At 51.1% G+C, this 25901-nt stretch overlaps 3 protein-coding genes across 6 annotated transcripts in view; 2 read left to right on the top strand and 1 right to left on the bottom strand.

Moving 5' to 3' along the window:
• RFFL (ring finger and FYVE like domain containing E3 ubiquitin protein ligase) overlaps positions 1–4141 on the top strand; it is a 68864-nt gene extending 64723 nt beyond the window's left edge. For both annotated transcript variants that reach the window (XM_084863584.1, XM_084863585.1), the window contains exon 7: positions 1478–4141. In XM_084863584.1, coding sequence (XP_084719710.1) covers positions 1478–1659 — 182 coding nt within the window. In that variant the 3' untranslated portion in view covers positions 1660–4141. The remainder of the gene's footprint in view (positions 1–1477) is intronic.
• Positions 4142–6781: 2640 nt separating this feature from the next.
• Positions 6782–24650, bottom strand: LIG3 (DNA ligase 3). The gene is made up of 20 exons (XM_084863412.1): positions 24540–24650; positions 21521–22068; positions 19650–19793; positions 17672–17869; positions 16548–16699; positions 15717–15883; positions 15524–15601; positions 14941–15109; positions 14679–14834; positions 13756–13887; positions 13326–13405; positions 12243–12330; positions 11839–11916; positions 11395–11518; positions 10666–10808; positions 10281–10355; positions 9735–9881; positions 9095–9290; positions 8640–8758; positions 6782–7293 (listed from the first exon to the last, which is right to left on the bottom strand). The coding sequence occupies exons 2-20, from the start codon at positions 22062–22064 to the stop codon at positions 7054–7056; spliced, it is 3030 nt and encodes a 1009-aa protein (XP_084719538.1). The 5' UTR covers positions 22065–22068; positions 24540–24650; the 3' UTR covers positions 6782–7053.
• A 97-nt stretch (positions 24651–24747) lies between these two features.
• CCT6B (chaperonin containing TCP1 subunit 6B) overlaps positions 24748–25901 on the top strand; it is a 34333-nt gene continuing 33179 nt past the window's right edge. Inside the window, exon 1 of one of the 3 annotated variants that reach the window (XM_084863515.1) lies at positions 24748–25001. The gene's annotated coding sequence lies outside the window, so the exon portion shown is untranslated. Of the gene's footprint in view, positions 25260–25901 lie in introns of all 3 variants that reach the window. The other 2 variants (XM_084863513.1, XM_084863514.1) reach the window with 2 other exon arrangements.

The following is a 25901-nucleotide window of genomic DNA, read 5'->3' as shown; positions in this document are numbered from 1 at the left end:
CCTTTCCAAACCTTCCTGGTTAGGGCTAATAGCTCCTCAAAGGGGTAAGCAGGTCTCATGATCTTTCACAGCCAGCCCGCCTTTTTGAATAGTTCAGGAAACAGGAAGCAACAGAGCCCCAGAGGGGTAGGGATGGGGGAAGGTGTGGGTGGGGGAGGTGACTTTTGGGAATGGTAGAGGTGACTGATACATTCCAGTTCCCTATTTATGGCTACCTCGTCCAGGCTACCTGGCTGGGGTGTCTGGGGTTTTGGACATGAAGGTTTTTCTGTTTGTGCAGCTAAACTAGGATACTGGCCCACTGTATCTCACCACTCAGATAAGAGGGTGAGCTGTCAGGAATTCTATGCACTGAGCATTTAATACCATCTTGGTAGTCCCTGCCCTTAGGCCACTGCCCAGAAGGCCCCCTGGGATCTGAATTCTGGCTTCTCTATTTAGCAGATGTGTGCCTTGGGCAGGCCACGTAACTCTTTGGCCTCAGTTGCTTCATATTTAACATGAGTAGTAAGAGAAGGTACTTCGTAGTTTTGTGAGGATTCAATGAGTTAAAATATGCAAAGCTCTCAGGACCTTCCTTGTCTGGTCCCTGCACACATTTCGTAAGTGTGAGCTGTTATTCCCTGGGGAGATGTTAATTTATTAGACGTTTTGAGAACACCTACCACATGACTGGCGTTTTAGGGATTCAAAGATGAATACCTGACCTCAGAGCACTTAGCAAATGCTAAGTATGCAACTGTAGAAATGGAATGAATTTGTTGGATTAAGGAACTCATAGTATAGTGGGAGAGAGAAATAGGCCAATTCAGACATTCTAACCCTGTATGCTGAGCATTCCTGGAAGTACGCATGCAGTCCTGTGGGTGCAGCACAGAGAGGGACCTGCATAATCTGTTGGGCTCATGTACAAGGAAGTTTCTGAGGACGCCTGGGAGGCAGGGGAGATTGTGAGATAGCACAGGCACACACACACACACACCCCAGTCCTTGGCTTTATTAAATTGGGGATATGTTTACAGGTAAGCCTTGCGATCCTTAATCACTCATTACAGTGGCATTTATACCTTAACTTCTCTGAACCACTTTTTATCTTTTCAGCATGTTCTGCCTCAGGGGATAATGAGTCCCTAAGTGCCATTCACTCTCTGTATCACAGCAGCAATTGTCTGAAAATGATTTCTTTTGAGTTTTGAGGACTTGGCTTATTTAGTTCTCATGTTCTGGGGGGCATTTGATCTACAAATACTTTGTTCTTCAAATCTAAAGCCTGGTCTGTGGAGGCGGCTTTGTTCTTCAAATCTAAAGCCTGGTCTGTGGAGGCGGCTTAGAGCATCTGAACTAGTTACTGGAGGAGTGTTTCCTTGGGGTCCTGGCTGAGGGGAGGTGTGTGGCATGAGGAGTTTGTTCATAGTGTGCCTGTGCTCTCCCACCTCCACACACTCACTGTGCCCTCTCCCGCCCTGTGTTTGTCCAGGGGGAGCAGTGCCACCCAGCCAGGAAGAGAACCTGTGCAGGATCTGCATGGACTCGCCCATTGACTGTGTCCTGCTGGAGTGTGGCCACATGGTCACCTGTACCAAGTGCGGCAAGCGCATGAACGAGTGTCCCATCTGTCGGCAGTACGTGATCCGAGCCGTGCACGTCTTCCGGTCCTGAGGGCTTGGTACCGGCTTCTTCAGTGCCTTACAGGGACACAGTGCGAGGTTTCTGGGCTCAGGGTTGGCAGCTGCAGAGGGGCAGGCTGACAAGAAAACCTGCAGTGTTCCCAAGACCAGGGCAAGCAAAGATGCCGTCACCTCTGCGCATGCCTGTCCTGCCAGGAGGAGCACCTCTGGGCTGGCAGAGCCTGCGGCAGTGCGGACGTGTAGATCGCTTGGGCAAGTCCCTGTTTCGATGATCTCGGGTGATGGAAACTGATGGAGAGAGGACTTTCCAGAACTTGGACCGTATCGTACCTTCCCCCTTCCTCCTAGACCCCACCCCCTAAGCTGCTGGCTGTGTTTCACCAATCAGAAGTCCTGGTAGAAATGGTTCTCTTCCTCCCCAGCACATTTGGATTTATTTCTGGTTTCACTGGCTTTCTCTGCTTTAACCTGCCTTTGCTAAAGTTTCTTGCTACATTGCCTAAAATCCATGTGTTTCCTCAGACCAAAAGGATGTTAGCTTACTAGACCAATAATGATTCTCCCTAGGACAGAGTTTGGACCAGTCAACTTCTCTCTGGTAAAAAATGAAACACAAGTGCTATTGAAAACCTTCCAAGTCATTAAGAGCTGCTACCTTCAGTGCTGGGATTAGCTGTCAGTCTCCCAACCTGACCTTGGGCGCCAGCGAAGCATCTGGTTCCCAAACTGCTGGGAAGTCCCAGTGTCTGTGAGATGGCGCCTGGATCATCTCTGCTTCTCTTGGGGCCCGACTTAGCACCATCCTTCATTTCAGTTGGAGAAAAGGGAGAGTGTGTGGTGGAATCAAAGGCTTTTTGCTTAACTTTGACTTCTCCAACAGACAGTTCTAAGCCCCCTGCCCCTGTGAAAGAAGTCTCTCTTTCCCACAAGATTTAAACATGGTTTCACTCAAGGCATCGAGACTTAGGCAAAGAGCCTAGCTCTTCTCTAGCCAGTCTTCTCATAAGTTCCTGGGACCAAATCTGTGCGTCACAGAGCCCCTCCAGGTATCAGAGGCACCGAATGAGGCTGGATTCAGCCCTGAGCAGACAGTGGAAGCCTTAGCTCCCCAGCTTGGTGGGGACTCCCTCCTATTTCCTTTCTCAGTGTACTGATTTGGGGGTACATGAGGAAGAAGCATTCTCTGGGCTCGTAGGAAGGAGCGTGCAATGAGTAGGTCGTGTTCTCGAGCCCTCTTAGGGTCTTTACAGCCCTGGAAGAACCAAAGGGCTAAAGAAACGTTTGCTGGGCCAGCTTAGCCAAGCACAAGCATACATGCTCTCCGAGGAGCTGGGTGTGCTGCCGTCACCAATGGATGATCTATGCACACCCTAAACACCGAGGGCCTTGGCAGACACCCTCCCCCCAATGCAGCCAAGATAAGAACCAATCGTAACTCTGGAAAGCAGTGGGAAACCTCCAAGAGGACCTGTTCATTGGTTCAGACATACTTGGCTTTCCCTCCATCATCAACCACTAACCCCCTGTAGGAAAACCAAATTTCATCAAGTAGTTGTCAGCTAATCACTGGGCCACTTACCTCAACATTCTACCAAGTCCTGGATGATTTAATTCTGGGCCATAGCCTTTGTAGGAACCGGGGGAATGGAGATTTCCCGGTGAAGACATTTTTTTGCTGGACAGTCAATACTATAGTTTACAATGCCTACCAGTTTAGCAAAGGATTCATCTACTCAGTTCCATTGTGAAGCAGGTCTATGTATATGCAACTCAGTTAACCTCTAGCAATAACTTCAGGGTAGAAGCTGGTTCTCTTCCTACTTAAAACTTGCTCAGGCCTTACCTCTCCCTGCCTCCCAGTTTCCCTCCTAACATGAGTTAAAGATAATATGGTAATGGTTCGTTTGTAACCTCAGTAAGAATTAGAACTGATGTCATTTACTCATCTTGGAGAAAGAACTTGCCTTTGTCTTCTAACCTCTTTTGGTGATGGTTTTCTCTTAAGGAAAATAGTGTCAAGCAATCCTGATTTTTTTTTTTTTTTTTTTTTTTGTATCTTATTACACCAAATAAAAGTTGGGAATTCCAAGATCCCATTTTAGTTACTATCTAACCTAGCTAGAAAACTTGATTTTTATCCTTGAATACTCTTCCCGGCCCCTCATGGATCTTTGGTCTTAATTTTATCATGGAAACATGATTCTTCCAGTTATTTCTTGGCTTTTGCTGTGATTGAGAAACTTCAGTTGAGACTTTTAAAACAAGAGAGCTGACTGGTTCATGATGTTTGAATACTTGGATCCAAGCTAGTAAGAATAAGCTGTACAGGAATTAGCGCTCAATAATATTGTATAAATTTGTTGAAAATTTTTGGATGCAAATGTGTTACTTCAAGTGGCTTATATTAAGATTCTCTCAGACTTGGGTGTAATACAAACCCAAATGTGTATTTTTTGTTACAGATCTCTGCTTTTTAATTTTGTAATAAAGTTTCATTCTAGATGCCTGTCCGATCTGGTGTGAGGCTGCCAGAGATCTGATAGTTAAGACCAACACGAGTTGATCAGCCACAGGCTAATCCCAGGTGTGCGCATACAGGATGCACTTAAGACAGCATTGTTGTTGGAGATGCTTGGGTCATGTCCTGTGGCTTTGGTCAAGACAGCCCTGTTCCACAGACAAGGAAACTGAAGCTTAAGTGTTGTTGTGACTTAAGAGCTCACTACCATGAGGGAGAGGCCTGGAACAGCCTAGATGAGGATGGGAGCTGGGTAGAAAAAGGACCAATTATAAGACCAAATATGAAGAAGCAGTGAGTTCAAACATTGCCACTGATTTGGTGAGAGATGGGCCTTAAAGATTTTATATATATGATATATGAATGACCTGGCCGACATGGCCTAGTGGTTGAGTGTCGACCTGTGAACCAGGAGGTCATGGTTGGATTCCTTGTCAGGGCACATGCCCTCGTTGGGGGCTCAGTCCCCCCAGTACAGTGTGTGTAGGTAGAGTGCATGCAGGAGGCAGCCAATCGATTATCTCATCATTGATGTTTCTACCTCCCCTTTCTCTCTGAAATCAATAAAAATAAATTTCAAAAAGGTGATGTGTAGAACAGTCTGAGGACAGCCAGTGTGTCCAGTTCAGGCTTCCTGTGACCCTGAAAGATGGATGGCGGCTTTTGGACACAGCTGTGGCAGCTGGAGCGGCTCCGAGGTTGGCCCAGCCTTGTGGGCAGGCTGCTGTGTGTGCACAGGCCTGCAGACACCTCCTTGATCAAGTGCCCGGGGGCAGGGTCTCCCGAGAATGCAGCCTTTGGGAGAGCAAGGTTGGGTGCAGCTCTGCCCTGTGACTGAGACTTGTCCAGTGTGTAAAGGCTTGAGGCTGAGCCACAGCCTTTTGTCCTCATTGTTCGGGGCTGCTGACCCGTTGAGCACTGTGATGACCTCTATCTGCTGCCAAGCAACAGCTTACAAAGGCTCAAGGTCTATGGAAATACATGAAAGGAAACAGAGTTGTATATATGGTATAATCTCAGCAACTCAAAAAAAAGTCTCATGTTAGGAAGACTGGAAAGAAAGCAGTTTAAACAGTGAACGGAAGAGAGCACCCAGCAAGCACACCCCTCGGCTGTGAGTGTAAGCACCCAAGGACAGGCGGGGCTTGGGCTGGTCAGTCGGGCCAAAGGGCAGCGACAGTGTCCTTTGGCAGATTCTCCAGGGGAGGAGTGCCTTGTTCTGCTGCCCTGTCCAGTTGTTTGGCCTGGAGGCTGGAGAAGGGGGTGGAAATTTATGTAGGTCAGTGCTCAGAGGATCAGCTTTTGTCTCCACTGCGGATAGAATAAAAAGGGTGTCTTATTCCCAATACTGAAGCCAGACTGAATGGTGCCTATTCAAAACCACCCAATGTCCTGAGCCAGAGACAAGGCAGCACCGCCCCCGCCTGCTTCCGCCTCCCAACACATTTCAACCAGCAGGTGGAGACCCAGGTCAATGGGTTAAAGATGGCCTTCCTGCAGAATATATTGCCTTCGTTGCGCAAACCAGGAGGGCTGGATGGTGGTTCTCAACTACAGGCCCAGACAAAAGTTCCAGAGGTTGAGTTCTCTTCCCCTCACAGGGGAGGACACAGGCCTGCTAGCTTACTATGAAAAAAGGGAGCGGACCCGCAGAAGAAGCAGGCCTGAGAACACAGGAGCGTGTAGGACCAGGTGCCACCTGTGAGCTGCATGCGGCCATGTGAGCGGTCACAGGCGGCTGTGCGAGTGCTGAGCCAGGCCTCTCCTGGGCAGGGTCTGAACATGCATGCCACTGTCGATTTTCCCAACGCGGCGAGGCTGTGCCGAGTGCTTTCAGAACTTACCTTGAGTTTATTCACTCTCTACAGTAACTCCATGATTTAGGTGCAATTCCTAACCCCATTCTTTTGGAGGCTTAGATGTTGAATAACGTGTAAAGTTATAGCTATTAATTATCAGGACTTGGATTCAAACCAGGTCTCCCTGCACTAACCAGTGTGGTAGTCACTACCACATGTGATCAAGTTGGGTTAGGCCACGTTTCAAATGCTCAACAGCTGATGCGGCTAACTCGTGTTAAGATCTAAGGCACATTTCCATTGCTGCAAAAAGTTCTATTGAACAGCACTCGTGTACACGAAATGTTTCCCTTTTATTCAAAAAAGTCAGTCTCGGGTGGCACAGGAGTCTTTCCTGTAAGCAGGCTGGGTAGATTTGTCCCTGGGATTATCCGCAAGAGCAGTCTTAGTTCCAGCTGGTGGGGAGGCTGATCCTCCTGGAGCCTGTCTCCCCCAGAGGAGCAGCCCAAACCTCCCTTTCCTTCAGAAAGGCCCCCCTCTCCTACCTGATCCTGGTTCAGAGCAGGCCCATACCCTGGAACAGGAGAACCAGACAACGAAGTCATAAAATTAATTTGTTTCCTTTCAGATGAGGCTTCATTGCTGGCAAAAAGGGCCAGACTGAATGCATGTTTTGCCAAATATAAGCATCATTTCTGAGGGAGGGCAGTCCAAGAAAGAACTTTAAAAGGAGCGTGGAAGTGAAAGGGGCAGGCAAGGAAGACCTTCGGGAGCCCAGCCTTCACTCCTTAGTCACTAGGGATTTACAGGGAGTGGCAGTGGGGGAAGGGCAGAGATAACTGCAAGATATTTTATTTTAAAAAGGAAGAAAGGCCCCTTTTTACAGAACACTAAAAGACAGTAACCAGCACCTAGATCTGGAAGACCACCACCAGCCAGCAGGGCAGTGACTGCTGGTGGCACCGGAGCACCTGACTCTTGCTGGAGACCGGGCACGGCGGGTGGGTTTTGGAAGACGCGCTGCTTGGAGAAGGAAGTCCATCCTTGTCCGGCCGGGTTCTGCCCCGGCCAGGAAGGGTCGGCCGAAGGGAGAGGAGAGGCAGCAGTCCTAGCAGGGAGCCACCAGTCTTCGTTTCCGGATACATGCCCAAATCCACTCTGGGGAGACCTGCTGGGCCTCAGGGTTCTTGTCCCTGCTCCCCAGCACATGGGTGGCTGAGGCCATGTCAAATTCCTGTACCAGGTCCCCATCGAATGCCACAAAGTAGCGCCTGAGCCGGCTGAAGTCTGGCGTGGAGGGCGGCAGGTAGAGCCGCACCCCAGTGAAGATGTCCAGCAGCACCTGCGCCTGCAAATGCACAGGGTCAGGGAGGGGTGGGAAGTGGGGCCAATCTGCTGGGCAGGTGGGTCTCCACTCAGATGAGCATAGGCCAGAGGAGGGTGAGAATAGGAGCAGAGATGTAGGGAGCCTCGCTAGTGGTCAGAACATGACTGGAAAAGGTTTACTGGGGAAAAGACAGACACCAACACCCCCATCCTCCAGACACTTCAGAGAACACTGGGATGGAGACCTGCTGGGGTCTTATGCCTGCTACCCGGCACATGTATGGCTGAGGCCATGTCATTCCTCCATCCCTGCAGACCATGTCAAACCTGAGGCATGTGGCCTGCTGGCCACGAGTTTGGCATGCTTGCTGTAGAGCACATGTGTCAAACACAAGGCCCGCGGGCCAAATCCAGCCCGCCAGGCCTTGCAATGTGGCCCGCACCGCGCTGTCATCACTGCACTCCGCTGTCAGTTTATGACATTGTCAGTTTATGACTGTTCAGTAAACCATTCGGTCCGTGATTTAGGCTGGATTTTAGATTTTGGCCCCTTCTCTGATTGAGTTCGACACCCCTACTGTAGAGGAAGGAGGAGACGCCCAGCACTGGAGCCTGAAGGGGAAAGTCCATGTCTCTAAGGCCCATCCAGGGATTGGTGGGCAGTGACATGCTCATTCAAGCAGTCCACTGCACCAATAGCTGGAACGGGGGCCAGGAGCCCAGCTCACTGCTGTGGATGGATGCAAGGGCTTCAGGTAGGGGAAGAGCAAAGCTCCCCCAGGTCTGCTGGGCCTCGGGCAGGGCCGGAGCTGCCGGACTTCTGGCAGGTGTGGGTGGGGTGATCACACTCTCCAGTGACCAAAGGCTTGCTTCTCTATCTGCCCTTTGGGCCACCTGCATCCCCAGGGTTGAGCCTAGTTTCTGGCCTCAGTAAGTGGTGGTGTAGTCAAAGCCTGAGGGAGCTCCAAGGGGAAAAAGCCAATGCGTGCCCTCTCCGCTCCTTGCTGGCTGGCCCTGCACCCGCCCTGAGCACAAACTCACACCGCTGCACTCCCACACCCACACTGGGCTCTCTCCCCTTTAATGTCAACTGTGACTGGGATCAGCAGCCGGGTGGGTCCCTGCAGCCTCTCGGCTGGGCTGGGCTGTCTACCTCCTGCCTGCAGACACAGCTCTCCTTCCTCTCGGCTCCCTGGCCAGCCGCCTCTGCAAGGCAACGAGAGGGCACAGGTAGAGCAGCTGAGGAGGGGAGGGGTTAGGCCATTAGTCCCCAAAACACCTTTGTTCATCTCTCAAAGTTCAAGTGCAGGTTGTTGGGAACATGAGGCCCTGGACCAAACCGGCCCCTGGTGCACTCCTCACCCTCACCTTGGCGTGGCACGGGGTCTCGTCAGAGGCCTTCCGCTTCTGCCCCACTTTCACAGCAGACTTCGTGCCCAGCTTCTCCGCCCCTTTCACAGGGGAAGGCTTTGCCGCCGGCGTGTGGCCTGCAGGAGAGCGCGTGGGGTAAGGAGAGGGGAAGGGGAGTGACAGTGGTCCGAGGTCAGGCCAGCAGACAGGGCCAGGCCTGCTCTGCGATAGCAGGGTGAGAAGGGAGAGCTCACAGGTAGTTAATGCCCAGAGATGGCTCTCCCAGTCCTGTCACAGGTTTTCTGAGCAATGGAGGGCACCCAGCTGAATGGACCCTGGCCCGTGGCTGGACACACAACAGGAGTGCAGTCAATGTCAGCTGCTTGGACAAAGAATCACATGATCCGAGAGCTGGAATGGGAGACTGGGTCCTGTCCTTCGATGTCCACCTCACACTGCCCTTCCCTGCTTACCGTTTTTGCTGTTGGGGTGGCGCAGCTTCCCTCCGGCCTTCTTGGCACTGGGGGAGGACTGACTGGGGGAGGTTCTGGCCTTCTTAGGCACAGGCGGCCCCTCATTCTCTCCGTTGCTGCCTCCTGAAGTGGAGCTCCCTTCGTCTCCAGCGACCACAGTGAAGTCCGCCCTCTCCTTGGACAGCTGGTACAGTTCCTGCGGGGGAGGGGAGGGAGGACGGCCTCAGAGGTGGTCTGGTAGCCTGTTGTTGGCACATGTGGCTGGGGAACAGACAGGGGAGAGACCAATCCCTAGGGAAAAGCAGCCGGCTTCCCGGACACCTTTCTAAACTTTGGCTCTGTTTCCCGAGTAATCTGTACAAATCACTGTACTATTCTGTTCTTATTAACAACGCAGAGACTAGCCTGGGGCCGAGCCCTCAGCGGGATGCTGAGAGAGTAGGAGCTTCGCTCTAGGACCCAGCACCCAGCCGGGGGCCCAGCGCTGTGCTCCTGGCCCCGCCGCAGTTTGGTGTCCCTTTCTACCTGCCCTTGCCTGTCGGTGGAATGGGAAGAAGACAGCAGAGGACATGGGAACAGGCCGCATGCCCACGGTCTCAAGGCTGGGACAACGGGCGGAGGACACACGTGCAGCTGGCACCTTGAGCTGGGGGAGGTTGGTGGCAGATTTCCAGTCCTTATCATCCCGGATCCGGGTGCAGCGAGGGAACCGGATGGAGATGCCGTCGGCGGTGTGAGCCTCGGATTTGGAGAACTCAGCCCCTGTGATCTCCCACACGGCAGCTTTCTGTGAGGAGGAAGCCGGGTCACACGGGTAAGAGGCAGCATCTACCACCCCCCCGGGTGGGAGCAGGGCAGACAGGACTCGAGCCCTGGCTGGCGGGGGATGGGTCATGTCTTGCTGCTGCTGCTGCTGCTGTGTGACCTTGGAAGTTCTGTCTTCTTTGGCCTCAGTTTCTCTTACTGGGAGCAGGGCCTGGGCCAGGTCACTCCTAGAGCAGACCTCTGTGATTGGGCGGGCAGTCTCTCCCTCTCCAGTGAGGAGGATTTCTCGGTGTTGGCTGCGCAGCCCAGACCCCTGCCCCTGGGTGGACTGCCAATGAGGTTGAGAAGGCATCTCTGCGGCCCTAGAGAATCTGCAAGCCTCCTCTATGGGCTGAAGGACCGCAGGCCGCTGGGTTGATACCTTCGGGTCTGGGACGATGAAGTCGGGATAGTAGATCTTGTTGATTTTCAGCCAGCTGGGTATCTTGCTGGGATCCTGGAGGAAAAGAGATGTTGTCTTGGGTTATTCCCAAGCCCAAACCAGACTTCACCCTCTCCCAGTCATGGGACTATGAGAAGAGGTGACTCAGCACAGAAGGCTGACCCTCAGCTCGTGGGGTCCTCCCTGCCCAGAGAGGGGGTGACCTGGAGGGCCTGCAGCCGTTCCCACAAGGTAGGCAGGCGCTTGGAGACGCTGAAGGCCTACACTGCTCCCATGAACACAGATAAACGCTACCTGCGGTCCCAAAAGTGCGGCCTGTCTGAGACCAGGGCCGGCCGGGGCTGGGGCCAGCGGGTCTCCCTACCTTGCTGATCTTCACCATGTCCAGCTCCTTCTGCAGGCGGGCGAGCGTCGCGTCGTCATGGCCTCCCGAACACTTGGTGACTGTGCACCACTTCTGGCTGCTTGGGTCGTAGCAGCCCATGAGGAAGATGGACATCATGCCACCTGGGAGGAGGGAGGACTGGGTTGTGGGCGGAGGGAGCTCTCTCTGCCCGCCCCACCCACCTGCTGGCGAGCAGTGGGCCAGGGCCTTGGCCTCAGAGTGCGAGCTCACCTCTTGGGTCTACCTCTTACTCTCTGTGTAAGTTTAACCTTTACGAGCCCCAATTTCCTCGTCGGTAAATTAGGGATAATCACACAATTTGTTGGGCTCTGGTGAGGACTGAAAGGAAATGAACAGTGCCTGCCACACAGTAGGTCCTAAGAGTACTAGTTCTTCAGACCTCACTTTCCCTCCAGCCAGGAAATTGAGATTTTCTCTGAGGAGAAGGCTGCCAGGCCCCTTGGTTGGTGGCGTTTCTTTGTGCTGGGCCAGCACAGGCTATTCTTGTCTGACCCCTGCCTGCCCAAGCCCTTAGCTCTCAGATGTCGCTGTGCTGAGGTGACATGGGCTGAGTTGGGAACCGCTCGCTGATCCAGAACTTTGCAAGTCATGACTGGCCTTGCTGGCAAATCAAACCGGTAAAAGGCCAGCCCGTACCGAGTGGTGCCTTTCAAAGAAGTATCTGCCCAAGGCCAGAGCCACCCTGACCTTTGCTCCCTTGCCCATAGAAGGCCCCAAGGACCACCAGGTCAGCGGTGTCAGCCATGGCCCCCTCATTCAGATAGTCTTTCTTCACTTTCAGCCAATGCCGCTTTCCAGGCTCATATGTACCCTGAGGGGAAGCAAGAGAGAGACCACAAACTAGAATGGAAACGCGATGAGGGGCGGGATTTAACTCTTCACACAACATATCAGACCTTCCACTGCCCACTGCCCATCCCTCTCTAGGGAAGAGCCCTTGGGCTCCAGCACTACATGAGACACAGCAACCCATTCTCTAGATCCAGACAGAGCTGTCCAAACCCTGGAAAGATGCCCCTCAGCACCCATCCCCAACACCGCAGGCCACCACTGCCACCTCCTGGCCAGGGCTGGAAGGGCTCAGTAGGGAGGGCTGTGTACAGGAGAAGGCAGCGCCTGGGACCATCTTACCTTTGCGTCCTTCAGCACCAGCCCTTCCAGGCCCTCTCGGATCACCCGGTTTATCATGTCGACCAGGTCGGATGCTTTCTGAGGGATAAGAGGAAAGATGCTGAGGATTGAGTGGGTATGAGAATTGAGAGGGTGCTATGTAGAAACACCTTGACTTGAATACACAGAACAAAGGGTTTGCAGAGCAGGGACGCCCTGTGTCTCCAAGCCAAGACGCTGTGTCTCTGAGACACAGAAAGCCCATCTCGGAGGTTTCATGCCCTGCCTTCCCAGGTGGAGACTAGGAGACAACACATGCACATCAGCAGCCCCCATAAAATAACTCATCCAGTCACATCGGGCCCACGGGGTTCTCCGCCCCGCTTTCAAGCCATTGGGCGCTGTCTAGGTGGGTCTTCTCTCACCGTGACTTGCTTCATTTCTGAGAACATGATCCGGTTGGGAATTTCAACCATGTTATCATGAAGAAACTTCCGCCGCTCACACAGAGGCCTACAGGGGGCACGAGAGCCGGTCAGGCCAGGATCCTCCCACCCCCATTAGTTCTAAAGAGGAAGGGACACAATGACATACTGCTTCATGACACTGTGCCCCGGCTCCAAGCCCTTGTGGCTAACATTCTGCCCATCAAGGCTACGGGGGCTCCCTCCCAGGCAATGTGAGCTGTGGCAGAGAGTCACCTCATCCTATAGTTCCTGTTTCTACGTCATTGAATCATGGGAGAACTGGCCTCCAGCCCAAACAGATTGTATGAATTCTGGTCCCACCCAAAAAAGGACGCCTACTCTTTGTTTTTTATCCCTGGCACCTGCCTCACCCCAGGTCCAAGGCTGGCTGTTTCTTGGGTCAGCAGACTATAGGCCTCAGGACCTGAAGCCCAAACCCCAACTCCTACCCTCAGCACTTCTTTCTCCCTCCCTCTGCCCTTCCCCTCCACGCCCAAGGATGTGAGCCAGTGTGGGGGCAGTGACATGGGTACACTTTCTAAGTGTGGAAGAGGCCAGTACTGGCTTCTTGAGCCTAAGAATTTGGAGGCAGCTAGTTCTTCCTAAAATGGTCTCGCCCACAATCCCCGCCCCCCGCCCTCCCATCATAAGCTTCCTGCTGTGAGCCTCTCGGAAGGCAAAACCTCTGAGTGAAAACCATCTGCCTCATGTCCCCATGGGTGCTGTTGGAGAAACTGAAACCCTACTGTGCGCACGGTCTATTTTTGTCAGTGGTCCATTCTGCTGTAGCAGAGAAAGTTTGGGGGCGGGATTGTGACTTAGGCTCTCAGAAATGAGGCCTAGTCATCTCTTCTCTTCCTAGCACTAAATGGGGAGTTGATGTGTCTCAAGTGTGCTACCTCTGTCTTCTCCTGCCACTGCCCCTGGCCCTGCCCTGCCCAGCTCCTGGGCACAGAGGTATGCCATCCAGCCCCTTCTCTCCCCTCCTTTCCAATCCGAACTCCCCACCTCCCTACCCAGAACTGAAAATAGGTTCCTCACCTGTCCATCAAGCTGACATCATTGAAGTAGATACAATCAAAAACAAACAGGCAGACATTAGCATCCTGGAAGGCAGCTTTCTGTAAGGGCAGAGGAGGGTAGTAGGTACAGGGGAAAAATAGATGAGAGGATAAAATGGGTAATACAGTTACTTCTAGAGACCTTCTGAAGCACCTATTTGTGCTCTGAGGTCCCTGGTCCATAAGGGCACTTAGCAAATGGTCCTGAATAGAAACCAACCCAATAATAGTTCCCAACACTAGATCCTTTTTATGTAAAAAAGGAAGACTTAAACTCTGGGTTAATTGAGAAACAGTTCAGAAATGAAGAATAAGCCCAACCCTAAGTGAGTGATCGCTCTCCACTTTCAGTGCGCGCACACACACACACAGACACACACTCATTCTGCACCTTTGCCCTGAGCCAGTACCTTGTGCACGCCCAGCGTCCCAAAGGGCAATGGTTTGCCTGTCTTGTTGTCGATGAGGAGCACCTCAGAGTCCAAGATCATGCTGTGGCCCCCAGGGAAAGCCTGGGGGATGTAGTCCTTAAAGTGGGCCACCTGGAGGCAGAAGACGCACTGAGTGAGGGAGAAGCAGGCAGCAGGACCGAGGCCACGCCACAGAAAGAAAGCCCAGGCCCCAGCAGGAACACACACCAACACACGGAAGCCCAGCTCCTGGACGACAGACCGAGGCCTTGTCAGCCACCGGACAGAGGGGAGGGGCTGTTTCAGAGCCCTGCCCAGACCCAGGGGGAGGCGGGCCCCTGCTGAGTCCTTTTCTATGGGCTACCGAGGAGTTTGGCGGAAAAGGAAGAAACAATGAGGGGCAGGCCAACAGGAAGGGAGGCAGCAAAGGTGGGCAGGCAGAGATCTGGGGAGGAGGGGTGAGAACAGACTGGATGGGAAAAGATGGAAAGAAAGAAATGAACCCCCTTAGGAGCAGCAAGGAAACCCGAGAGAGACTTCTCTGAGTGAGAGCTCTGAACCCAGAGCCATCTTCAAGGCGGTAAGAAAGGATGCTTGGAATTGGATTTTTCTGATCGAAGCAGAGCCCCAGTTTCTGACAGTTCCTAACAGGCTCTCTGTCCCACCTTCCCTGTGGGCAGGGGAAGCACCAATGTCCCCTGGGGCTCTGTGCTGACTAACCCCGGTCTGGGCTCTGGCTGGCCTCCTGAGCAACCCCTCATCATTAGAAGAGTCCAAGAATGAATGAGTGAATTCATTCATTTACTCAACAAACACAAAACAAACCTATGGCAGAGCAGAGCCGGCATGGCTATGGCACGCCGGCCCTGAGTCTTGAGAGGCAGAAGGGAAAACCAGTCCTGGAAGGAAGGAAGGCGCCTGACCTTGTGAGGGAGGACGGGCTTGAGGCTGCGGCTGAAGTAGCTGAAGTGGTCTCCGTCCTTATGCACCTGGACTCGCTCCCCGTCATACTTGATCTCAGAGTACATGCCGTTAGGACACTTCTTCATCGCATACTCGATGGACTTGCAGGCCTCGGCCTTGGGGGTGGGGGAGGAAATCGGCATTCGCACCCTCCTTCATCTCCCAGGGAAGGAGAGGGGACCCAGGGAGGGGGAGAAGGCAGGGCCCGAGCAGCCTCCTTACGAGCATGGGCTGCACCGGGGTCATCAGCGAGGCCTGGACGCTCAGAGCCCGCCTCCGGCCGGGCTCCTGCTCCACCTCCTGCTCGTTGCGGAGCACCCGCTCCACCACGTCCTGCAGGTTGCGCGAGGCTTTGAAGGCTTCGTAGGCGTTGGGGTCGAGGGCGTCTAACCTGCCGATGTGGACAGGAGCACAGATACAAACCCCCTGCCTTTGACCGTACTGCTTTGGACAGTGGGCTGTCCTCACAGAGGAGAGAGGGGGCGGGGCTATGTCCTATTGTAAGACCGTCACAGGAGAAAAGAGCATGGACAGCGAGCTCTTCTGAGACTCTGTGCCTATGTGGATGCTGCTCTAGCCAAGTGGGGGCTGGAGGGGCAACTGACTGGCATTATGCTTCCTGTGAGAAGGTGTGTTTCCTCCACTTACATATGGGGACGGAGGCTGAGCGAGGCCATGTGACAGGTCCCCCAGAAAAGAAGAAGGTAGGGTCAGGATTCAAATCCAGATGGGCCTCCAAAGTCCTGACACCAGCTGGCAACAAAGGAAGCTGGCAGCTTAGGCTGTCAGAGGTGCTAGTACTTACACGTGTTTTGCACCTGAGTTCATCTTCAGATCGTGTTTGATCAGCCTGATGATGCACTTCAGGTCATTGGCTGTACACCTGGGGGAGGAGGAGGAGGCACATTCAACGTGGTCTCTGAAGAGCTCTGATCCCCAAACCTTCCTCCCAGTGATCCCATCTCCCCTCGCCCCTCTCCACTGGGCAGCCCCCCGACCTGGAGGCGATGTCCTGCAGGGCCTGCTGCTGCTCATCCTCCTTGGTGAGCTTGGAGAGCCGCAGGAGGAACTCATCCACCTCCTGGATGGTGAGGAGGCTCTTGGCGGCTGGGGGGAAAGACTTGCTCTGCTCAAAGAAGACTCTGATCGTCTCTGACACGTCACCCTGTCTCCAAAAACCAAAACGCCACTGCTGCAACCCCAAACTGGCCAAGGGTATCCCCAATCCCTAGGACCCGAAGAGATTTCAATCATCGCTCCTATCCCCAGCTCACACACACTGATCCCACCCGGTGTCTGGAAGGAGTACCTCCGTTCACTAAAGGATCTGGCCAACTGCCTTAGCTGAAAAGTGACACAAGGACTAATTCAGGGCTGAGCCAATCTGATTCCCGTTAGAATTTGAACTAAGAGACAGATATGGTCATCAGATAACGGGGGAGAGGGATGCTCAGACAGAAACTTTCCATGGTGCCAGGGCTAGAGCCATGGGCACACCAAAGCTGAACGGTAAGCCCAAGTTATGGGGGAGAGGGGAAGAAGCAAGAAAAAAACAGGGTCCAAAAAGAGCCCCAGGAGAGATAGCAGGAAGTCTTAAATCCCGGACCTCGAGCACTGGCTTTCGTGGCTCAGCAGTAATAGGACTTCAATCCTCAAAACCTTATGAAACTAACAGCTGCAGCCTCCCCTTCAGCTCTCTCAGAACAGAAGCTAGCTCAAACGGGTTTCAGTTCCTGAAACAGCCAGTGCCCGACCAGAAAGAGAGATGGCAGGTGCCGGGCTTGGCGGAACCCCACCTGGAGTGCCGCCCACGCTCCCTTCCCTCTGACCTGCTCTAGGTCTCGGGCCATGTCATCTGGGCTGCAGTTAAAAATGCGGCTGAAGAGCTTCACAATCTGCTTATCATTCAAGTTGTAAACGCTCTTAATAACACCCGGCAGCAGCAGCTTCACCGTTAGGTATACATCACCGTGGAAACCATCTGGAGACAGACGAAAGGAGCTTAAACAAGTAAATACATAAACTCAAGGAACTGAGGGATGTCTCCATTGCTGCCTGTGCTGCTCCAGCAGCTGTGCACTTCAGACAGCAGGAGGCCAGTGTTTGGGGTTCGTGTGTCTGCCTCCCCTACCGTGGCCCCTGGGTGAACTCCCACAGAGCAGAGCCGTGACTTTCACTTTAGTGTCCCCTGCGATGAGCACATTGTAGATGCTCAATGATGACTTGTTAGGTGAATGGAAGAAGCAGAGTTGGAAGTTTCTATTCCAAGCTGTGCAGTGATTCACAAAAACCTAGTCAAACATGCAGGACAGTGAATCAGGGCAGGGGAAGAAAGATTTTAATGTGCTCAAAGCAGAACTGGCTACATACTTGGTGGGGCCCGTTATAAACATGGAGTTGTGGGGCTCTTTGTTCAAAATTATTAAAAATTGGCCCAACTGGCTTGGCCCAGTGGTTGAACGTTGACCTATGAACCAGGAGGTCACGGTTCGATTCCCAGTCAGGGCACATGCCCGGGTTGCAGGTTCCATGCCCAGTGTGGGGCGTGCAGGAGGCAGCTGAAGAATGATTCTCTATCACCATTGATGTTTCTATATCTCTCTCCCCTCTCTGAAGTCAATAAATCTATAATAATAAAAGTGTAATGTGCTAATTAGACCGGATGACCTTCTGGACGAAGCCGAAGCGGTGGGGAGCCAAGGCAGAGGCAGCAGAAGCCCCTGGGAAGCAAGAGGCAGCTGCCATGGTGGCAGGGGCTGAGCCCCTTGCACAAATTTTATGCATTGGGCCTCTAGTGTGTGTGTGTGTGTGTGTGTGTGTGTGTGTGTGTGTGTATAAAAAAAAATATACAGAGCATTCAACCTGTGCAACTGTACAGTTCACATGGCCATGAATCCGGCCATGGCTCTGAGCTCTCTAGAGGAAAAGCCCACCCAGAATGCTCCAGCCTCACCTCCAGCGGAGCCTTTCCGAAGAAAGTCCTGGATGATCTGGGTCTTTGAATTGTAGCTAGGATTGTCAGCCACCATGGCGCACAACTTCCGAAACTCCCGCAGCAGACAATCCTTGTGTTTGGGGTCACATTTGCTTGAGGACAGACTTGCCTTAGGGGTGGGGCTTGAGCAGGCTTCCCCAGAGTTGTTGGGCTTGGCTGTTGGAGAGGAAACATCAGAGATGATTAATTCTTCTTTACTGAGAAGGAGGAAAGGGAAACCAACAGGTACTCTACTGGTGCCCTATAGGTAGCTTCACTTAATCCCCCAACATAGCTTGTGGGGTACATATATCACATTTTATAGGTAAAGAAATGAAGGTAAAGTAATTTCCCCAAATCTCACAGCTATTAATGGCAAAGAAACAGTGGCTTCACCCAAGCAGAGGACCAGGGGAGGAGCATCTCTTTATATGAGCACTCCAGAGAACAAAGGCCACCTCATGCCAAAAGTGGCCAGGAGGTCTCAGAGCAGTTGTATGTAAAGCTGACCCCCGACAAGTTGGGATGAGGAAGGAGGAAGAAATCAAAGGACGAGTTAGTCAACGTGGAATCATTGCTACCGCAGACTGTCAGAGCTGGAAGAAGCCACAATATCATCTAGTTCAAGCTCTTCTTCCTGATGAGAAGACCTAGGCCACCCCCATCACCACTTTCCTTTCTTTCTTAAAGGTTGCCAACGAGCAGGGCTTTTCTTCCAGACACCCCAAAATAACTGTACACCTCTTCAGTGATCCCCTCTAGGTCTCTGGGACAATTCACAAAACAAATTTCACTTTGCAAGCTTGCAGCAGAGTCATTAGCAAGCAGCTTGCTGATGTACACTGCAGCTCTGGCTTTGTAAATTATAAATGCATCCTCATCTCTGATCTGGAGTCTAAATAGGATGCTAGTGGACAAATCTTCAAAGCATTGATGTTCAGCAAGAACCAGATCACCTTGTTTCCCTCAACTTCTCCCAAATTCCCTCCCCAGGACCAGGGCCTTTCCAGAAACATGCTGTCCTGATGGCCACGTGAACTGTTCTCTACCTTTGGCCTACCATTAACACAGAAAAAGCACCTCAGGATTTAAACTAATAAAAATCCCATAGACTCAGGCACCCTTTTACAACCTCTCTCTCATATTCTCGTGACAACACTGTGAGATACCGGAGGCAGGTGCTGCCATTCCCACTTCTCCCATGAGGCCACACAGGCTCAGAGGTGGAGTGACTTGATCCCCTGAGCAAGCTGTTGGGTCCGATGCTGGAACCAGGACCCAGTCTTCTCAAGTCTAGGCTTCTTTTACTCACATAAAGCTACCATCCAAACAACTCCTGTGTCCATGTGTTTTGGCTTCATTTTCCATACCTGAGTTAGTCAGACAATGTTTCCCAAATAAGGCACAAGAGGATGTAGGGGAAAAGTGATGGAGTTAAACAGACTTCAGTATTAATACTAATACTAATTAATCCTAATTCCATAATAAACCTGAATATCAACTTTTCATTACAAATTAGACCTAATGAAAGTAATTTCTAAGTTAACTGAAGAACAAAAACGGCATATGTAAAAGCCCCTCCCTTGCCCATTACGGTCTGTTACATAAGGCATGTATGCTACCTGCCTTCTCCTTTCATCTCTAGTTTGGGCAAGTTTAAGGAAGCAATTTTTCAAAATTCTTTCATTATAAAAACAAAACAAAACAAGGAAGTAAAGGGCAGGTTATAATAAGCTGTCTGACCCAAGTAACTACTTCGAAGGGAAATATAATCACAAAGCAAATATCTTTCTGTTACAATAAAGTATACAAAGAAATGCAATATTGGTAGAGGGTTGCGAATTAGCATTATCTGTCTCTGCTCAGATGGAAGCAAATTATTAATGAGACAGAATTTCACTCTTAGCCACAGTCCCAAACAGGATAACGAATAAAAGGAGGACCTGACCTAGCTTACCTGCAAAGCCAGAAAACTTCCGGGGATTGGTGTTGGTGACAAGTGAAGCCCCTTTCACTGGAGATGTCACCTGGCCCGTGGTTGTCAGCTTAGCCTGGACAACAGCTTTCTTCTTTGGCGCGCTTGCTGCCTTGGAAGACAGATCTGTAGGACCCCAAAAGAAAGGAAAGTAGCCTTCAGCAGAAGATCCCTGAGAAAGTTTCCAAACGACCTATCAACTGCTCTTACAGCCTTGCTCGGTAACCATGGCGTTACCCCAAGGCTGATTGCAGTCTAGGTGGAGGTACCTGGTAATATGGTTATAGGAAAGGGTGTTCTGGGGACAAAAGGCCCAGTTACCCTTTATTTATTAATAGCTTACATTTTCATCAACACTCTCTACCTCTTATTCCACATATAATAATCTCCAGATTACTTGGGGGAAATCAGAAATCATTATCTCAATAGATGCTGAGGTTCCCAAGTATTTTCATGGAATTAGCCCCAATTTATAGATACACAAGAAAGTAAGTGAAAAGGGCAGAGAAGGAAAACTTCTGGCCACTGAGTTGAGCTGTGACAGTATATTTTCCTTCCTCGGAATGAGATGGGCCAAGGAGCAACAGGCTGAGCCCAATGGCTAAGGCAGGGCACAGGAGGACAGGGAGCTTGAGAAAGGTATATATACACGAGAAGTTTTCTCTCCTGGATGTCTTTTTCCCCTCTCAAAAACCAAGGATAAAAACAAAACAAAACAAAACAAGGATAGATGTCCATTTTTAGAGCCACAGAGTCCTCCTACAGTGACAAAAACTATATTTAATTGAAGATATGAGTATTACTTTAAATATTACTTCACTGATGGTCATAAAGGACTAATTGGATTTGGAAGTATCAGTATATGATTTCTAAAATAGACATTAATGTAAATATGCATGTAGATGAGCCTTTATTATTTATATGTGTTTGTGTATGTGCGTTTCATTACACACATACATTTTCTAGTTCTACCAAAGATACCTCGGGGCAACAAGGACACATGGCATTCAGATTTTGGTCTCTAATGCCACTCCTCACTAACAGGAACCTGGACTCTTCAGAGAATGGCGGATCCCAGGGCAGGCAGAGGATACACAGAAGGTAAACCTAAGAGCATCCTGTCATGCCAGAGAGTAAGGGAGTACTTGAAAACATTTAAAAAAAACAAGAAAAAAGGCACTCAGGACACAGAAACCAGCTCAAAGAATCTCACAACTGTACATTAATAAAGCATACTAAAATTATCAGCCACCAGGAAAAAGAAGTTATCTGTGAATCCAAACTGAAAATACAGTGATAGAAAAAACTGATCTACCAACAAATATTCTGTTCAAAAATGTCAATGTAATAAAAGACTGGAATGTTCCAGATTAAAGGAGGCCAAAGAGATAGTACTAAGTTTAATTCGTCATCATAAGACAGGGATTCCATCCTGGAGGGGGAGAAATGCTATAAAAGATATTAACAACCGGGCAAAACTGGAATACAGATGGTAAATTACACTATTATAAAGAATACATTTACTAAAGTCGCTAGCTGTATGTGGGATGGTCACATAAGAGAATGTTCCTATTCTTAAACTGTGTGTGTGTGTGTAAGGAGAGAGTAACAGAGAGAGCATACATAAACACAGACAATAAACCAAAGACAGTTAAATGTCAACGAAAGGTAAATCTGGGTGAAGGGAATAGAAATGCTCTCTGTACTACTTTTATTCTTGGCAACTCTTCTGTGAATTTGAAATCATTTTCAAATAAAATTAACAGGAGGTAGACAGATACACACTGGCCTCTACTCTCCTTGTCATTTTTTCTCTCAGCACCAGTGAGATGAGAAAGCAGTATTCACCCCACCTGCAATGTGCTGGCTGATCTGCTCCTTCTCAGCATCTTCCAGCTCCTCCCAGCCTTCCAGCTCCGTGAGGTCCTCAATTTTCTTTGTGGTGGCCCGGGCCCGCTCCAGTTTCTCAAACATGCACTTGACGTGGTACCACTCTTTCATGTCACCCCCCGACTCTGAGAAGGGATTGGGCACCACCTTGCCGATGCGGCACACGCCCTTCACAATCTTCTCCTTGCATTTTTTGCAGCCAGCTGTGCTGCGCTTGGCATAGTCCACACAGAACCGCTGCTCGGCCATCTCACAGGGCCCGCTGCAGAGCCCCACATGCGACCCCGGCGAGAAGGCAAGGCAGGTGGCACGTGGTCTCAGACTGCCTTTCTGAAAGGGCAGAACGGGCTTGCTCTTCTGGAGGCAGCGCCCATGAAGCCAATCGGTTTCGGACCGCTGGCTGAACAGTTTCGCGTCTGGCCGGAGATGTTCTCGGAACAGGCGGACTTCTTTTCGGCGGAGCACACGGAGGGTCGGTGGGAAGAGGATCTTGAGAGTCCAAGTCATACAGCTGCACAAAAAGGGAGAGAGGCAGAAAAGGTGAGATATAAACGAGGAGCTAGGCTTTCAAATTCTCCAAGGCCAAGGTCCTATACAGTCTATGCCGACTCATCAAACCCTTCCCAATGGATAAAAGATTTAATGCCGATGAGGATGAAGAGTTCTAATACACTAAAATTCAGTCTGCATAGTATTCAATTATCTAATGTACACATATATAATTAGCAAGTCACAATCAAGAGAATCCAAATAACATAAAAGCTTTTCTCAGGCCATCAGCAACACCCGATACTCAAAATGAATGATGACCCTAAGTATTACAAGACCTGAAGCTTTTTTTTTTTTAATCACCAAGAAAAATTACATGCCCATGAAGTTTTGTATTTTTAAAATACATTTTTATTGATCAGAGAGGAAGGGAGAGGGAGAGATAGAAACATCAATGGGGGTCTAGCCCGAAACCTGGGCATGTAATGCTCTGACTGGGAACTGAACTGTGACCTCCTGATTCATAGGTCAATGTTCAACCACTGAGCCATGCAGGCCCGGCTCCATGTTTTTAATGTGAAGTATAGATATATGCCACCCTTGGAAACTAAGCCACATCTATGTAGATCAGTAATTTAATCAGAAGCCCTATTTTGGGAAGCAATTAAAGGAAGCCTTAGAATCAGACTGCTTGTGTTCAAGTCCTAGCTCATTAGCTGTGTGACCCTGGTAAGTTACTTAACCTCTCCTTTCTTCAGTTTCCTCAGCTGTAAAGTGTGGATAATAACTGTGCCAAGTTCAAGGACTTGTCACTCTAAGAGGAAAGCCTTTAGAACAGAGCTGGGCACACTGAGAGGCTCCCGATGTGCAATTAGCCTGTTTATATTTCAGAAACTCTGAGTCAGGGAATGCTGAAGTATCTTATCTAAGATCAAAGGAACGGATGAATCAATCCCAATGGAAACAGGAATAATATGTGCATGGTATCCCCTCATTTTCTTAGGTTCCTATTTTCTGAAGTATCTTCATAGGTCTGATTTTAAATTACTGGTTGGAAATTACTCCAACCTGTACACTTTGTGTGAAACTGCTATTGGGTTACATAGAATGAAAAGCAGACTTCACTTAACGTAGTGCGATGTGATGCAGGGGAAAGCAGGTGGATGGGAATGGAGGATGAGAGTGCAAGTGTGACCTTACAGTTTAGGGTTATGTTATCTTTGAGAAGTGCCTGAGTCTGTTTTGGTTGTTAATTCTCACCCAAGACTATTTCCCCATTGATTTTTAGAGAGAGTGGAAGGGAGTGGGGAGAGAGAGAGAGAGAGAGAAACATCGATGTGAGAGATATCAATTGGTTGCCTCTTGCACACTCCCTCACCAGGCTGGGGACAGGAGCCCTTGACTGGAATGTGAAGCCTGGATGCTTCATTCGGAGGGTCTACGAGCCAACCGTCTAGGGCTGAGTCTCAGCTTTCTTATTTCTAAAACAGGGGAAATCATACCTGCCTCCCAGAATGGTTCGGGAAGTTAGACTGAGTCCATGGACGGGCTGGTGTGTGGTTTGTGCGGGGTGGACTGTGAACGCCTTAAAAATGTATACCAAATGTGCATATTCATAAATGCATTTTTTTTTTTTGGAGCACTCTATGATTTCCATGAAATTCACACACAAAAAAACCTCTCCAACCTCCAAAAGGTTAGGACCCACAGAGCCTGGCCGGTGTGGCTCGATGATTGAGCATGGACCACGAACGAGGGGTCCCAGTTCCATTCCTGGTTGGTCAGGGCACATGCCCGGGTTGCAGACGGGATCCCCCAGTAGGGGGCGTGCAAGAGGGAGCCAATCTGATTCCCATCATTGTTTCTCTCCCTCCCTCCCTCTCTCTAAAAATCAATAAACAGGAAGGACCAGGAGGTGAAGGACAGGGAAGCATGTACGGCAGGCTCACAAAGGAGCCGAGGACATTCCTCGGAGCTGTTGACGAAGCAGCCCACACCCATCGGGAGAGGCGCGCCCTGCGCTAAGGGGTGCGGAGGCCCGGGCGGGCGGGCGGCGCGGGCCGCGAGGAGCCGGCGGCGCTGCCTGGAGGAGAGCGGCGGGTCCCAGCCCCGGCCCGGCCTCGCGGGCTGCACGGGCGGGGGGTGAGAGCCTCCGCCGCCGCCTTTCCTGGAGGACCTGCCCGCGGGGCTTTCGGGGCAGGGGCTCCCGGGAGGCCGACACCGGGGGCCCGGGGACACCGCCAGGGCTGGGGGAGAAAGGGACGCGGCCGGGCCCGGAGCGGCCCCGCGGGGGCACCCTCCTCGGCGTGGACCCTGGGGGTCCGGGGAGCGGCGTGCCGGCCCCGTGGGCTCCCGGGGGGCCGCCACGTCACCGAGGGTGTGCCCGCACTCCGCGGCGGGCGGGGGAGGAGCGGGGGGCGCCTCCCGGCCGCGCCGGACCTCGCGCCGGGCCGCCTGCCTCCCCACCGCCAGACCCGCCGCGCCGCTGCTCACCTGCCTTCCCGGCTCCGGCACCCAGCGAAGGCCTCCGACCCGGCGCCCCCAGGCCGCGCTCCGCCGCCGCGCTGGTGTCGCCTGTCTCTTTAAATCCGGGTCCTAGCGCCGGCCGCAGCGCGCAGGCGCGAAGGTCCCGGCCCGGACTGCGCCGCCCGGCCCCGCCCCGCGCCTGCCACGTGGGGGATTGTGAGGGTGGGCGGGAGGCGCTGCGCTGCGGGTTGCAGGCTTCCCGGTCTCCGACCGGGACTCCGGAAAGCAGAGGTTCCGGGACGTGGAGACCCCCGGGGGCTCAGCCCGGCCTGGACTTTGATTTGCTGATAATGTTAGAGTCTGTCTAGTCTTTAAAGATACTGGTTGCGAAACTGTATTGTAATGAGCTTGAGGAAGGCCACGAGAATGTCATTCAGCCTACTTTTCTGTGTACCCTCTGTCTTGTTTCCACACAGGGCCTAGCGCATAGTAAGTATTCTACAAACACTATTGAATTGAAAACAGGCACTCGGTAGATATAGCAGATGTAAAATGCAAAGAAGGGGTGGGGAGAGTAAATCCCGATTGTGTACTGTTTAAGATGTATTTATGATGTCTTTTAAACCGCAGGTCAGCTTTTTGAGAGATTGGGATGGCTATTTTTACAGAAAAGTAGCAGGCTCTGAGGGGGTTAAGTAAACTTGTTCAGGTTCCAGAAACGGCCAACTATGGGGCATTGTTAGACAGGTAAGCCAACATGAGATCCTGGAGGGAGTTACGTGCCATGTGAAAAGAACTTGGCCTTCATTATAGGTAGGGGATGGAGAGCCCTGTAGGGCCTTATGAAGTAGTAACTACTGTTGAAGCTGGGTGTGGGGAGAGACGGGAACTATTTAGAAAGTTCTTGGTGCTGGCTGCATATATACTAAAATTGGAATAATACATAAGCGTGGCTCCTGTCCAAGCAAATTCATGAAGCAGTCCATAATTTTAAGGGAAAATAATGTGTGTTCCTTTTTATTGTATCTATATGAGATGATGAATGCTAACTAAACCTATTACCATAATCATTTCACAATTGTGTAAGTCAAACCATTATGCTGAAACTTTAAACTTAGGTATGTTAATTATATCTCAATAGAACTGGGCGGAAGGGGAGGTTCTTGTGACAGATGAAGCTCAGTTGGGGTGGAGAGAAAGGAGCATTTTTTGATAAACATTTAGATTTTAAATTGCCTTCTGGACAAGGTGCTCATTAACCTAAAGATGAAAGAGGATGACTTGAGTAAGCAGGTAGATAATGGTGCCATCAACTGAAATGAGATGAGAAGGGAGTAGGAGGCACTCATGGTGAGAGGATGAGTTTTGTTTGGGAGATATTAAGTTTGG

The sequence above is a fragment of the Pipistrellus hanaki genome, assembly GCF_964339955.1.
Source record: "Pipistrellus hanaki genome assembly, chromosome: 16".
In the NCBI taxonomy this organism is placed as follows: Eukaryota; Metazoa; Chordata; class Mammalia; order Chiroptera; family Vespertilionidae; genus Pipistrellus; species Pipistrellus hanaki.
Note: the sequence above shows the minus strand (reverse complement) of the source record. Positions and strands in the feature narration are given on the sequence as shown.

What these genes read in the sequence shown, in the direction of transcription:
- LIG3 (XM_084863412.1), bottom strand. Translation starts at nt 22,064, where the DNA reads ATGACTTGGACTCTCAAGATCCTCTTCCCACCGACCCTCCGTGTGCTC. An exon ending in GAAGTTTTCTGGCTTTGCAG is followed by an intron (nt 17,870 to 19,649) that starts GTAAGCTAGGTC and finishes CCTCTCCAACAG; the next exon opens with CCAAGCCCAACAACTCTGGG. An exon ending in CCACCCCAACAGCAAAAACG is followed by an intron (nt 8,759 to 9,094) that starts GTAAGCAGGGAA and finishes GCTCTCCTGCAG; the next exon opens with GCCACACGCCGGCGGCAAAG.